This window comes from Acomys russatus, chromosome 1 (genome assembly GCF_903995435.1).
Source record: "Acomys russatus chromosome 1, mAcoRus1.1, whole genome shotgun sequence".
In the NCBI taxonomy this organism is placed as follows: Eukaryota; Metazoa; Chordata; class Mammalia; order Rodentia; family Muridae; genus Acomys; species Acomys russatus.
In genome coordinates, this window is record NC_067137.1 from 123,395,892 (window position 1) to 123,410,637 (window position 14,746).

The following is a 14,746-nucleotide window of genomic DNA, read 5'->3' on the forward strand; positions in this document are numbered from 1 at the left end:
TGCCACATGCAGCTGTGAGGACTTGGCAGGGCATTAAGTTCAAGTAAGCAAAGTGCTACGAGCACTGCACCCTCTGGGTGTGTTGGGATAGCCACCAGTGACAAACCAGTAACAATAACAAAAATAATAACCCATGTAAATCCAGATCTGTGACCCAAAGAGCTGACCCCACAAGTGCCTTGACAGATACAAAATACCCAATGGTTGCTAAGGAAAGAAACCAGAGGCTCAATTCTTAAACCACAGCTCTCGGACCTGATGGCCACAGCCTCCCTCTCCACTCCAGATGGTGAAAACAAGCCGGTGGTCAGTCCTGTCCCTCATACACCCATCAGCCCTTAAAAGTATACACAAATGTGCTTTATCAATTCAATCACAGAAGGGCGCGCTTGATGATGTGTCCAAGTGGCTGAGAGTGGGGGGAAAATGCTGTCCTGCCTCATTCCGTTTGGAGTAAGTAAGGAAACACAGCCCAATACACCAGATACTAGGCAGGAGAAGAGGGAGGAGGTGGAGAAAGACAAATGGCTCTGCCCAGCAGTTATGACACTCGCCTTGGCAAACCTTCTGAGCTCTGCACCCATCTGTTCCACGTTAATCTGTCTCCACTGGGTTTTAGTCCAATTATCAATGCTTCTCTGAAAACACACAAGGAGATAAAAGTGTCAACATTTGGTGAAAGTGAGTCTCCACAGCAAAATATACAAACCGGTGAGATGCAAGGCCTCTCTCTACCAGTATTTTTTTAAACATTAACTGCACTTGTCAAAACTCCTTCATCACTAAAACAAAAGAACTGTCGAAACATGTCAAGCTTAAGGCTAAAATGCCATGATATATTAATTTCTAGTGGCAATAATAAATTCCACATAGTCACCACCATTTCATCTTGCATAGTTTGAATAAACTGATAAGCATATTATTAAGTAATAGGCTTCTAAATTCTACATACAATATAAAATAGGCTATCACCAGAAGTCTTCATTACAACAAAAATCCCATTAACCAGTTTGATCATATTTTATGTTTTTATATTGTGCATCTTGTTAATGTATTTCTACATGGCTTACAACTGACTTAAGGAACTTATGCAAGATGTATATTTTCCTAGAGCTTTTTATATATGTAGCCTTTTAGTAATAGTCAGTAAGTGTCACTTTATATATGCATATAGAAAATAGAAACAGGGTGTCAATGTGAGTTTGTATGCACAGCAATTGTATATTTAACAGATATTTACATGTTAATTTTTATTCATATTCTATGTAATACCCCCAAAGGATCTGAGGCAGTCAGCTCACTACACAAGGTTTTGCCCTAAAGCAACCGACAGTTAAGCACTCTGCTTCGTTAACAGAGAGTGATGGGCCTGGGAACAGGGGTTGGGAGTGAAATCTAATGTGTGCATGTGTTAAGCTATTATGAAACCCAGACAGGCTGACAGACATTGAAGTTGCGTGTTTACTCATCTTACTGAAGTTGCGTGTTTACTCATCTTACTGAAGTTGCGTGTTACTCATCTTACTGAAGTTGCATGTTTACTCATCTTACTGAAGTTGCGTGTTACTCATCTTACTGAAGTTGCGTGTTACTCATCTTACTGAAGTTGCGTGTTTACTCATCTTACTGAAGTTGCGTGTTTACTCATCTTACTGAAGTTGCGTGTTTACTCATCTTACTGAAGTTGCGTGTTTACTCATCTTACTGAAGTTGCGTGTTTACTCATCTTACTGAAGTTGCGTGTTACTCATCTTACTGAAGTTGCGTGTTTACTCATCTTACTGAAGTTGCGTGTTACTCATCTTACTCTAACGTAAACGATGACATCCCAGAGTCCCTTGAGCAGTCGGATTTCTCTGCGGCACTGCTTTATCTCTTTGTAGTCTGGAAGAGCCACCTCAAAGAGCCGTGCACAGTCTTGCATCTGCCCCATCTCTTCCTCCAGAGCCTGGAGCTCCTGATTTGCCTGAGGAGAAAACACATCTGCCACTGAAGCCACACCATCCCTGGTTCTGCTACTGCAGCAGTCAAACTGTGGATTCCCAAAAGAAACTTTAAGAAAAAACTCTGCAGTGTAACTATTGGTAAACTGTAGAGTGCTTCTGACTTCTTGGTTTCACTGTATAGTTAGAACTTTGCTTAAGTACAAGAGAAGTTCCATGTCAGAAATTAGCTTTTTAATGATTACTTAGTTTAAGAAAACAGTAACAAAGAAGGAGGAGGAGGAGAAAAGGAAAAGAAAAACAAAAACCAAAACCACATTAGCTTTAAGTTGTGCCTCACATATATGATCCCAGCATGTAGGAGGCTGAGACGATGGATCACTGAGAGTTCAAGGCCAGCTTGGACGCCAGAGTAAGACAGGAAGACAGGAAGACAGGAAGACAGGAAGACAGGAAGACAGGAAGACAGGAAGGAAACAAACTCCTCCAACTTCAAAATGATCCTGCAGATAGAAGACATACTCAAGATGTCACATGCCCAAGAGCATCCAGAGTACACACACACAGACACACACACACACACACACACAGATACACACACACACACACAGATACACATGTACACACAGACACACACCACACACACACACACACACAGACACCCACACACACACACACAGATACACACACACACACACACACACACACACACACACACACACACACACACACACATCCCTATGTTTGAATTTCACCCAATGGTCACCTTTGCCAAGGTTCCTCTACTATCCTGACATGTAGCTGGAAAAACAGGAGAGCTGAGCTGGGTCAGCAGTAAGGGCGCTTCTGTGTTTGCTGACTGCAGATGCCATGCGACCAGCTGCGCCATACTCCTGTCACTGTGACTTCCCATCCCACCCCCACCCCCTTTCCCTCCACTCCCCCCTCCCTCCCACTCCCCTTCTCCCCCAACGTCCCAATGGACCCTCAGGCTGTGAGTCAAAAAACGAAGCCTTCCTTAACATAGTTTTGCCAGGTGTTTTGTCACAGAGATGAGGGAAAACACCACTATATGGAATTGCTATTTCTAGGAATGGGAAACTTTGATAAATCTTGTTTTTATGGAAAAGCACGTGTTTTGTGCTGAGGCTTTCAAATTCTGTGTCCGTTTGGTCTATGCCCACAGTTTTCGTTTTTTGTTTTCTGTACTACCCTTCCCAGATCGCTGGTGTTCCAGTTGTCACTCTGATTGCTCCTTCCAAAGTCTGCCATGGCAATGACACCTGACTTTGCTGTCCCCTTTCCTGCAGGCAAAGGCAGCAGGAGCTACTTTGTCGTCGTCTGTGGGCAGTGAGTTCATTCCACTGTTATAAAATCTAGTGTGCCTGGATTTCACTCCTACTGGAGCAGTACAGTCTTACTCGGGATCTGGGAGATGTTTGCATTGTTGCTTAGGGACCGTTCTTGCCTGCCTGTCACTTCTAGCACCTGTAGTCCTGTCTGGTTTTATCTGGTCGCCTTTGGTATGCTGCGGCTCTCTGTGATGAATCGAGACAGACTTTCCCTTTTCTCAAATAGAGTGGACTTAGCTTCTCAAGGCCCCAGAGTCACGTCCAGCCAGTTCTAGAGATGCCTCCGCCCATGTGTCCTTCTGTTTAGTCCGTTCCCTAGGGTGCGGGAGTTAGGCACATTAGGATTTCTTCCCCTGTGTCTTTCCCTTTATTCCTATTTCTTACATATATGTGTTGCATTTGGCGTCATTTCTTCCAATGTAGTGTGCACTTTATGCCTTTTTCCCAAGTGTAACTAGTTCCTGGTCCTAGCTTCTGACTTGTGTCTCAGGCAACTGTAACCCCTGTTTCCTTGTGTCTCAGGCAACTGTAACCTCTGTTTCCTTAAGTTAACTGGTACTTGTCCAAATTCAACGGATCATTTTTGACAGACTCAAAGCCGAGCGCTGCTCACTTTTTTCCCCAGTATGCTCATCTTTTTCTCTCGTATCTGAGGATCTTCACATGGCTCTGCATCTGGGGCTTATGGTGACTGCCGGGTACGGCAGTTATGTACTATTTAATAGCTAACTGGTATTTCACTTGCTTAGTCTGTTGCTTCCGTGAGGAAACTAGATCAAGACTGGGACCCTGTTTTCCAGAGATCTGAGGTTGCGTCTACTGGGTTCTAAAAGGAGCTATGTATGGCCACTTCTGTTTCCTGGCCTTGGAAGTTCCTTAATCCCTGAAGGAACCACAGGTGCGTATGACAGCAGGTTCATATTTATAGATTCCCAGAGGACCCCTTTCCTCTTCCTTAACCTTATTCTGAGGTTTAGCAAGGACCAACAGGAACTTCAGAGGCTCCCCGGGCAGGTTGTAGACTTTGGATACACTTTCCTAGACCTTCCTCAGTGAGCCTGTGATCTGCTCTGATACAAGTATCTTCCTGTGGCACAACTGTCCCTCTCAAAGCTGCAGGCTCCCGGTCGGTTCGTGAGTCCCTAGAGACTCGGCATCTGCCTCTACTTCCAACCTCCTCTTAGACTCTCTATCCTGCTGGTAAGAGACAGCACCAAATTCACAATTGTACATCTGTGATGCGTCCTGCATCTTTTACACAAGAGGACTCTTCACAACCTGCCACGCTCCTCAAAGCCAACAGCCTTTTGTCTTGAATAATTCCCCTGTGTTAGGCACCACATCTTTAGCTCCGAACAAAACCCAGGACTTTACTATGGAATCTTACTGCAGAAAGAGAGAAAGGAAGGAAGAAACAAGTGAACAAACGGAAGAACCCATCACAGCCCATCGCCCCCTTGTCCCTGGAAGGCCGGTGGCTTCCGTTTGTGGGGTGAGGTGCCTGGAATTGAATACCCCAACGGCAGAACAAGATTCTCACAGTATTATTAGATTTACAGGCTGGGCGAACACATGCAGAGAATGGCAGCGAAAGGCAACCCAGTTCCATCCTATTTGAAATATCTGCCACTTATCCTGGAAGGCATAGGATAAGCGCCTCTCGCTTTTAAATATGCAACTATAAGCTGCTACAGTATGTGAGGAAGTAGCGAGATTCAATACATATCTGTCACAAGTGTTTGCAGACAACAAACATTTTCCCATCCACAATCTGTTCAGACCACCTGGAGTTTAGATATAGTCTTTCACAATGCTTTATTAACATATGCTAACTTACTCCTTTTCGGTGAATACAAACTCACTTTCTTCAGCCAAATGGGAGGGAAGACTACAGAGCGGTGTTTATGAACAGAGCTAAAAGCAAACAAGTTTCTATGCAAAGCTAGATTTGGAAAATGGGGTAAGAGCTGTGTCAATCTGGACACCATTCTAAGGGAATACTACGCCAACCTTGAAGATAACGCACAAGGAAGAACCCAAAAGGACACCAGCACCGGACGGTGACACTGTCACCCCCTCTCAGCTGCTTTGGCACCATTTCAGCTGCTGGGTTAGGACCCTGAAGAGTTTTTCTAACACAAAGATGTTAAGACATCCCTTCAAGGCTCGATGGATCATACGTGGATTTGTGTTGATTCTTATAAAGCAGCTCGCGAGAAACAAACATCGGATGACTCCACAATATTTATACCAGGCCTATGAGCTACAGTGGCAATTAAAATTAATATGTTTTTTGAAATTCTTATCTCCCTCATACCATGTGTGTGCATGAGTGTGTATGCGTGTCCCGCTCATATGTTTATAGGGAATTGAACTCAACACCTCCACCAGAAACTAGGTCTCTACAGTGTTGTCTATCTCTAGTCTCACTTTGCATTTGGAGCTAGACCACCACTAACTTACTGAGAGCAGCCTGATGAAGCTCAGTCTGCAGCCTAGGCAAGCTTTGATTGTGCAGTCTTGCCTCGGTCTCACAAGCAGCCAGGAGCTCAGGCCTGTGCCTCCAAGGCTGGCTTGATAACAGTCTTGGCATATGGTAAGGGCTCAACACATTCTCAGTGTTGTTTTCACTGGTGTGATTGTTTTAATGATGGTAACGCTTGGCGGAGACACAATTCAAAAATGATCTAATGCCAGAAAAAGAAAACCCCTTTGCTAATACGGCCACTGTGGTGCAAATGAGACAGCTGAGAATAAAGTACCTTATCAAGCACTGAGTATGGGTCCTCTGCCTCAAATCCAAAAGGTGCACAGCTTCTGAATCCCTCTCTGAATTCTGCTTGCTTTTCCTGCTCAGGGAACAAAAGTGAAAGTCAGTCAGATACAGCTTTAACTATCCCTGCCAAACTTTCCTTAAAATGAAAAAACACAAACCCATTAACCTACTCACATCAAACAGAAGGCTTTTCTTCCTTATAAGAGTGACTTCCGCGTTTTGGAGTGGGGCGACTTCGCGTCTGACCACGGCTGAGATCTTCTTGGTGGTTGCCCATCTTTCAGGCAATCCCTGTGCAAACAAAGACGGAATGGACATCACTTTAACTCCTGAAACAACTCAACCGCAGGAGGGCAAATAATCCTCATTTCTTTACTCCGATTCAAGACATCTTTTAGAAAAGTAAGTTGTGCAAATAAAGCAGGGTTACAGTGTGTGATGAAAGGGGTTACAGCCAGGGCACCTCCAATTCAGGCACCAGAGTTGCTTTCATCTTAGAATTGGCAGATAGGCCTCAAAATCACTTGGCTGTTATGAGGATGAAATTAAAGAGCTGTGTGGGCTGAGGAGGGGCTCAGTTAGGGAAGAGCTTGCTGCGCACACCCCTGAGTCCTGATCTTTATCTAGGTGTGACAATGTGGGACTATAATCCTGGGGGTGGGGGAAGAGCACAGAGACAGAGAATTCCTGGGTGAACTTTAAATTTAGTGAAAGACCTTGTCTCAAAAAATAAATAATTAAGGAAAATGCTTATCATCAAACTGTGACTTCCATATGCATGTGAAAACATGTGCTTATATACACACACATGTACACACACACACACACACACACACACACACACACAAAGTGCTCTGGCCATGACTTTAATCCAGAAACGTAAGTCAGGCACTTTTAAAAATTCAAAAAACAAAAGGTTGCTTTGCAACTTTGGTTCTGGGTAGGGAAAAGCTACATTGTGACTCTGCTCTTTCCTCTTGCCCAGGTTTGCATGGTTCTGAGCTGGCTCATGATGGTGAGTTAACATTTTGTCAAGGATGGATTTTTGAAGGAACTTAAAAGAGGCAAACAGGAAGGGAAGGTCAATTCCTACTTGACGTTGAACAAAACCAGCAATAACCAGCTGAGGTACCACCTCCACTCTGCCTTCCCTGCATACAGTGCAAACAGGAGAGGAACCTCTGACTATTTTTGGAGAATGTGAAGTGTAGTCACCATGGAGAAGCATCTGTGTGTCCAAGGACAGTGAACTTGTCATGGACATTACTTGCTGAGCCAAACGCAAGGCTCAAAGGTTCTATGAACTGCTCTGTAAGCCTCAGGCAATATCTGATGAGCAGTCTAGTGACTGCAGACATGAAGGGGGTCACTGGGCTCAGTAGCTGCAGAGCCTGTGTGGAGAGGGCGATTCGGACGTGAAACACATCCTTTGGCCATGGAGCCTGTGAAAGAGAGTGAAGAAGCCCTTCACGTGGTCCTAATGCCCCCGGCAAGCCAACCAGTCAGAGAATCAATACAGTCAGGAAGCAAATATAGTGTCCTGCCAGGAACTGCCCCCCCAACTCAGGAACCAGCTGACTTGGGCTCTTAAACACATTGCTACCTCTCATCAAAATCCTGCACCTTGTGGCTCTGGGCTCTCTTTCTGGCATGGTGTTGCTTGTCTATAATCCCAGGACTTGGGAGGTGGAGGCTGGAAGTGGGGGTGAAAGGAGTTCAAGGTGAGCCTCAGCAGCATAGCATAGCATGTTCAAGGCCCATGCAGGGCTTGAGAGAACGTGCCGCGCAATCACAGCACAACCCAAACCCAATACCACTGAGGTTCCAATCAGAAGCCACGGCCAGGAAGCCAGGGAGGGTAGCAGAGACAGCTGAGGCCCTTCACCGTCCCTGAACACAGCAGACCTGCCATGTGTTTGTAGGTTCTAGATAACCTTTTACTTGATGCAAATACATTTTCTTAAAAACTAAAAGATCGGATAATCTCAAAAGCCTAATGGACAGGATCCAGCTTGAGGAGGAGGTAACGGATTGTGAGGCGCTGGGTGAGAGCTGGAGTGTGTGTGGCCTGTGGATTAGAACTCAGTGGTGCTCAGGGAGGACTGCAGACAGGGCATGGGGAGCAGTGAGGTAGATTAAGCAGCTGCTACTGTTAGCTGGGTTGGGGGAGAGCAGAAATGCCTGAGAGAGAACAGACTAAAAGACTGTTACATCTGCCTCACTGGCGGCCAATGCCTGTGACCTTGACGTGACACTGAGACTCTCAGGAACACAAGGGCATACATATATATCCATATATATCCATATGTACTTGTTTATATAGATCACACATATATATCCATATATATGTATATGTATTTGTTTACATATGTATGTATATATTTATGTATATAGATTAGACAAGTCTTTGAACTTGTTTTTCAGTATTATATCTCAAGTTTTTTCAGCCAAATTACAACCCAACTTATCTTTTCTCCTGATTAGGCCAGCAGTAGTCTGCTTCTGAAACACCGAAAATCTAATATTTTCAATATAATCAAACCTTGAGGGAGTCAATGTTAATACTGTAAATTCTGAAGGAAATGGATAATTCCCCCTCACTGATTAATTGTGTCATACTCAGCTTCTCTGTGAGACACACAGCAAGATCTAAGATCTGAATCAAAGAATACCCAGATTATTCTTTTAAGGAGAATTACTGAGGCAGTGAGATGGCTTATACGGTAAAGCTACATGTCATCAAGACTGAGTTTGGTCCCCAGAAGTCACATCTCGTAAGGAGAGAATCAAATCCTGAAAGCTGTCCTCTGACCTCCATACCTGCCCTAGCACCACCACCCACCCCGTCCCCACGGAAAAAATATAAAAACCTAAGTAAATAAGAACTCTCTGTAGCAGCTGCTACCATAGCTGTTTGGTCTCTCCGTGTTGTCCCGCAGCTGCCTGCCCAGTTTGTCACTTGCCCCATCTAAGATAGTGTCATTTAATATAGAGTAATTCATACACAGTAGGTCTCTGTGTCCTTAATGGTTAGAGCGCACTTGTGATAATACATTCTTGAGAGATATAAAATGGCATCACCAGCATGAAATTCAGGAAATTCTTCAAAAAGTCATACACATTACACACGACCCAGGGAGTCCACTCCTAAGTACATGCGGAACAATCCACACTAGCAAAGGATGGAGGCAAGTCTTATCCCGTGAGTGGTTTAGGCGAGTGAACACTGAGGTGCATGCTTACAGTGGAATATCATTTAGCCATGAAAAGGAGCAAAGATGTTGATAATGTCACAACATGAATAAACTTCAAAAACATTACACCAGGTGGAGTCAAATATAATAGGTTACACATTGTCTGACCAAGAATAAATAAATCCACGGAGACAGAAGGTCGCCATGGGTTAAAGAGTAGACCTTGGCTCGCTCCATGCAGATCAGCAAGGACGAAGCTTGGCTGCAGCACTGGACAGAGGGGAGATTACATAACACTGAAATATACTGGATCCCACTTAACAGCATGCTTAAAATACTATGTTCATGCTAGCTTAGCTGTCAATTTCATGCTGAAAAGGAAATGGGACTCCAAATTATTCCCTAGTTTGCCAGGACAGATAGATGAACACTGATTTCACAGTCCTGAAAACCAGCTGTTGTAGCTGCAGGCATAACGCGGTGAGCGGGAGAGCTTGCTGGGGGAGCCTAAGAACCCAAGTCCAGATTCTAGCACCCATTTAGAAAGCTGGGCGTGGGGCATGTATACTGTCAGCCCACCCACAGCTGCTGGGCACAGAGGCAGGGGGATTATGGGAGGTTACTGGTCTAGCTTCAGATTTAGTGAAACCCTAGATCTCAGGGGACTTGGGTAGAGATCGAAGCAACAGGACACGTGATGTTCCCCCTCTGGCCTTTGCACGTGTGCACAGTCACGCGTACACACAAATCTGAATTTGAGTTGTACGCTCTGAGCACTAGACGAACAGAACTCCATGGGAGCTTTGGCCACGGCATCCACTGGTGACATTTACCACACTCATTGCAAGCCCACCCGCAACTCTCCCATCTACAGAACTCCAGCGTGCACAGCAGCAGAGGCTCACACGTGAGGGCATCTTCTCATAGACTCAGCTAAGATGAGACAGATTTCGCTCACACTCAGGCTCACATGCGCCAACAACAAATGTTTCCGGAGCACAGGCAGTGTGAAACAGAAATGTGACTGGAAAACCCAGAAGTTTCCCCACCCTGGTCAGGCTCCACTTTGTAATTGTGCCTCATCATTGTGCTCATGGCATATTGCCAAGGCTAGACCACTCCTCAGATCGCAGGCAATGCAGAAGGCAGAAGAGTGTGGATATGGCTGTCTGCACACATGAAAATGGTGGCTCTTCATTTACCAGGAAAGTGGGACAGAGGGGAGGACATCCTATTGGGACTCTAAGTGAGAGAAGCATGGGAGAATGGGGAAATAGAAGGATCCAGAGGGTCCTACAAACCTACAAGAAGAACATTATAATGGGTGGATTTGGGCCCAAGGGTTCTGCTCAAACTATGGCACCAGGCAAGGACAATAGGTGCAGTAAACTTTGAACCCCTACCCAGATCTAACCAATGGACAGGACATTCTCCATAGTTGAGTGGAGAGTGGGGACGTACTTTCACACAAACTCTGGTGCCCCATATATGACCACGTCCCCTGGATGGGGAGGCCTGGTGGCACTCAGAGGAAGGATAGCAGGTTACCAAGAAGAGACTTGATACCCTATGAGCATATACAGGGGGAGGAGGTCCCCCCCAGTCCCAGTCATAGGGGAGGGGAGTCGGGGGTAAGCAGGAGGGAGAGAGGAACAGGAGGATACAAGGGATGGGATAACAATTGAGATGTAATATGAATGAATTAATAATAAAAAAGAAAAAAGAAAATGGTGGCAGCCCTAGGAGGCTGTCAACCACACGGTGATTGGGCAGACAGTGCCACAAACCACACAGTGACTGGGCAGACAGTGCCACAGTGCATGCATGTTGGCTTTATACGTGTATGACCTCTTCCTGTTTTAGGTTCTTTACCTGTAACATAAAAACACTGTTTGCACGTGCAGTTGACATTGTGCCAAGAGTCCCCAGCCTCAGGGATCACTCAGGTGGTAGCAGTTGTGTTTATTTCATGGGCACTCACCTCCAGCTGGGCATAGACGTGCTCGGGCATCTTCTGGCCATAGCGTTCCAGCAGCGTGATGGTTTCTTTCAGAGGCTCAAAGAGCTCGTCGGTAGTGCTCTGTCGGCTTCTCACAGCCAGAAGGTGGCCCATGACATCAGCTAGGCCATCGCGGTCGCCCTCCCTCAGTTGTCTCTGAAGCCCTGCGTTTGTCTGCTTGATGAACCCTTGCAGCTCAGCCAGACTGTAATGAATATATGTGCACATAAGCTGGGCCAGTGGGAACATCTGGCCTGCCTCACCATAGCGGAAGACAGAGCAGGCCAGTGTCCCACAACCAGAATGTACACATCCACTCATGTCATCCCTCCCCACACACACATATTTCTCCTCCACACCACCATACCAAGACCTGTTCTCCCACCCTCGGCAGCTGCTTACCAGTCTCCGTGGGCTGCTCATGACACTTTACCTAAGTGGAGCAATAATGTACACAACCCTTCTCCTAGACAGAGGGGTCTCAAGTTCATTCATGTATGAGCATCGCAAGGCTTGACAGGATGGATCATTATGCATAAACGTTATTTTGTTAAATCTATTCTACAGAAGGCAGTAAAAATACTCCTGGAATTACTCTGTCAACTGTAAACCAGTCAGCTGTGGCTATACATACAGAGGCCAGAGGCCAACCTCAGCCTCTATGCAACTTGTTTCGATTTTGAGTCAGGGTCTCTCATGGAACCCGGAGCATGCTGGTTTAGGCTGGCTGGCTAGCAAGCCCCAGGGATTCTTCTGTTTCTACCGTCCCGCCTCCAGGATCACAAACATATTCCACTGCACCCACCACTTACGTAGGCACAGAACATTGAACTTGGATGACAAGTTCTTATATGATATGAACTTTACTAGCGGAGCCATCCTCACAGCCCACCAGCCAACTGTGGTCAGAAACTTCAGACACAAAGGCTGAGGTCACCTGTCGACGACAGCTCTTAGCAGATGCTCCTGAAACATCCAGCTCCACTTCTTGATCACTGTGAGCAAACTCAACTTGAAAGGTTTCATGTCAACCTTGAACCAACTGTTAAACACCCGGAAGTCATCAAACTTGCTCATCTGAATGTACAAAGCCTCATAAAGGTCGATCTGTAGGATTAGAAAATAAATAACTCCATAGCAACTCCGTGGAAAGCCAGCTAACAGAACTAAGTGCTGACGGGCTGCCTTGCCTGTTCTTTGAATTGCTCTAGAGTCGGTGGTTGCAGGACATCTTCGCTTGCGTGAACATCAATTTCCTCAGACGGTACAGCATGGCCGTACAGGAGGAAATTCCTTAGAATCTCCACTCGGTCATCTACCCAGAGGTAAGAGTAGGTCTCCAGGGAACTCTTGAACTCCAAGACTTTGTTGATGACATCAGCAACTCTATTCATTATCTCCTGCCGGACCTCTGCCAGGCCCAACATGTTATCCATGTCGCTCTAAATGAGAGAGAACCAAATGTGTGTTCTTATCCAGGGAATTCTTATCAAAACATTATTCAAGGTAATTCCTCAAGGGAGAATCCACAACAAAAGGGGGAGGCGTGTCTTTTCCTGACATCTTTCTGGGGCTCCTCACTGTGGCATTTGGCTCCTGAGGAGAAATTACCTGGTAGTTTGCTATGTCCAGGTGTGCGGCCACGCGCTCCATCTGGGCAGACACTCGGAAGCTGCCACACAGCATTTCTTCCACCAGATCGTAAAAGCCATCCCCAGCCTCTCTTTCTAAAGCGGGTTTGAACACAATTTCTGGGGGCATTAAGATCATTTGTGCTTGGAAAAATGGCGCTGGTTTTAGCTGTCTCTCTGTGTTCATCAGGAAGAAGTCCAGGTCATGCAAGATGGCCTGAAAAAAGCCTTCTACCACGATGTCGTCAATGAATTCCACATAAATTTTCCAGGAATCCAGGGAAGGATCAGCTCCCAACAGCTTCCGGTTCTCCTGGGATCGAAGCGTTAAAAGGTTTTGGGGTTAACAATAACCAACATAAAGAGAAGACTGCCATGTGTGTTTGCACGCAGCACTAAAACTTTCACACCTAAGGCTGTAGAACCATGAGGTAGAAGGCAAATACTGCTGCAGGGTTTTATAATAGTGTAACATTAAGCTCACATGACACATATATTCAAAAAGTATCCTTTAAAAGAAAAACCAATATAAAAATTGCCATCTTCAAATACCGGCAAGAAATATACCAGTTCTCAAAAAATTCTGGAAATATTAGGCCTGGGGCTCTGGTTCTTGCTCTATCTATCTGCAATCTTGCCATCCAGGACCCGGTGTGAATAGCGATCTATCCTCTGGAGGACCTTGCTCTTTTCTTTCATGGTCACTAGAAAGGAAAGCCACAGACACAAGAGCAAGACGGGAGAATCCTCAAGACCATCTTGTTCTGCCTTCCATGGAAGACATGGGAAACAAAGGCCTGTGACACAGTCACGGTCACACTGGCAGAAGCCAGAAGCTGTGCACGACTGGAAATCAAGCTCTCTCCCATCCCCGAGGCCAGGCTTTCCTGATGCACCAGTCACACCGGAAGCACTCTGCCCTGCTCCTGAGGCACTCCGGAGAGATGGACGTTTACACGTTTAGAGAGTGCAGGACTCAGGTCCTTTCCAGACCTCTCTGTTGTCAGCCCAGCCTATCAAGTCTCTTCGCTAAGGTCACCAATGGCTTCTACTCTGCCCAGCTCATGCTCAACTCTTGTCTTCGTGTACAGGTCTGAGGCGAGGAATGAAAGAGAGGCAAGCCTCCTCACTCTCTTCTTTTCAGGGCATCAGTGTCTCCTTTCAGGAGGAAGCCTCCTCTCTCCCTAACCTCACAGAGGACCTGGGCCGTCTTCCCATCTACCACCAGTCAGTACTCATTCCAGTTACGCGCCAGCCTCCTGGACTTGTGCCTCAAGCACAAGACACTTCCAACATCACCTGTGTCAGAATCTCTGATAGCCATCTTCGACTAATGCTCCCCAGGCCGAATCCTGTTTCTTTCCTCTGAATCTGTTCTAATATGGTCTCCCTGTATCAGGCGAACCTCACCTGTCATCTGCTCAGAGCGGAGACCTTGCTTCCCCCGACTCCCTTTAACAAGTCTCATTGGCTCTTCCCTCCAGACAGATCGAGGTACTCAACAGTAGGAAATCCTGACATGGAAGCCTCCACACCCAAGGACATTTGCTAGCACAGGCATTTCCGATGTAAAGTTGCAGAGGGAAAAATGAGGCCAATACATTCTCCCCAAGAGGCACTCCCCCTTTCAAACTCTACAAAACCTCTAGCCACATGTGCCAGGGTGCACAGCCTCTCCTCCCACAGAGAGCAGCATTCATTGCTCTGACTAAAGTAAAATCTGCTTCTGTTGAGGTCAGTCTCCTCTTTCGTTTTCATGTCATAGTCTTGACCGATACCCAGTGACCGAGGAGGCTCCTCCATTCCTCACTGACTGATGTCAGTCAGCTCCTGACTAGTTCTGTCTCCTGC

The 14,746-nt window shown here is 46.1% G+C and overlaps 1 protein-coding gene across 1 annotated transcript in view; it reads right to left on the reverse strand.

The window, feature by feature from the left end:
• Positions 1-14,746, reverse strand: part of Dnah11 (dynein axonemal heavy chain 11) — a 326,041-nt gene that overhangs the window by 261,964 nt on the left and 49,331 nt on the right. Inside the window, exons 15-22 of the mRNA XM_051152523.1 lie at positions 12,876-13,208; positions 12,455-12,706; positions 12,202-12,371; positions 11,247-11,469; positions 6,246-6,362; positions 6,058-6,144; positions 1,808-1,966; positions 555-638 (exon numbers count right to left, since the gene is read on the reverse strand). Coding sequence (XP_051008480.1) covers positions 555-638; positions 1,808-1,966; positions 6,058-6,144; positions 6,246-6,362; positions 11,247-11,469; positions 12,202-12,371; positions 12,455-12,706; positions 12,876-13,208 — 1,425 coding nt within the window. The remainder of the gene's footprint in view (positions 1-554; positions 639-1,807; positions 1,967-6,057; positions 6,145-6,245; positions 6,363-11,246; positions 11,470-12,201; positions 12,372-12,454; positions 12,707-12,875; positions 13,209-14,746) is intronic.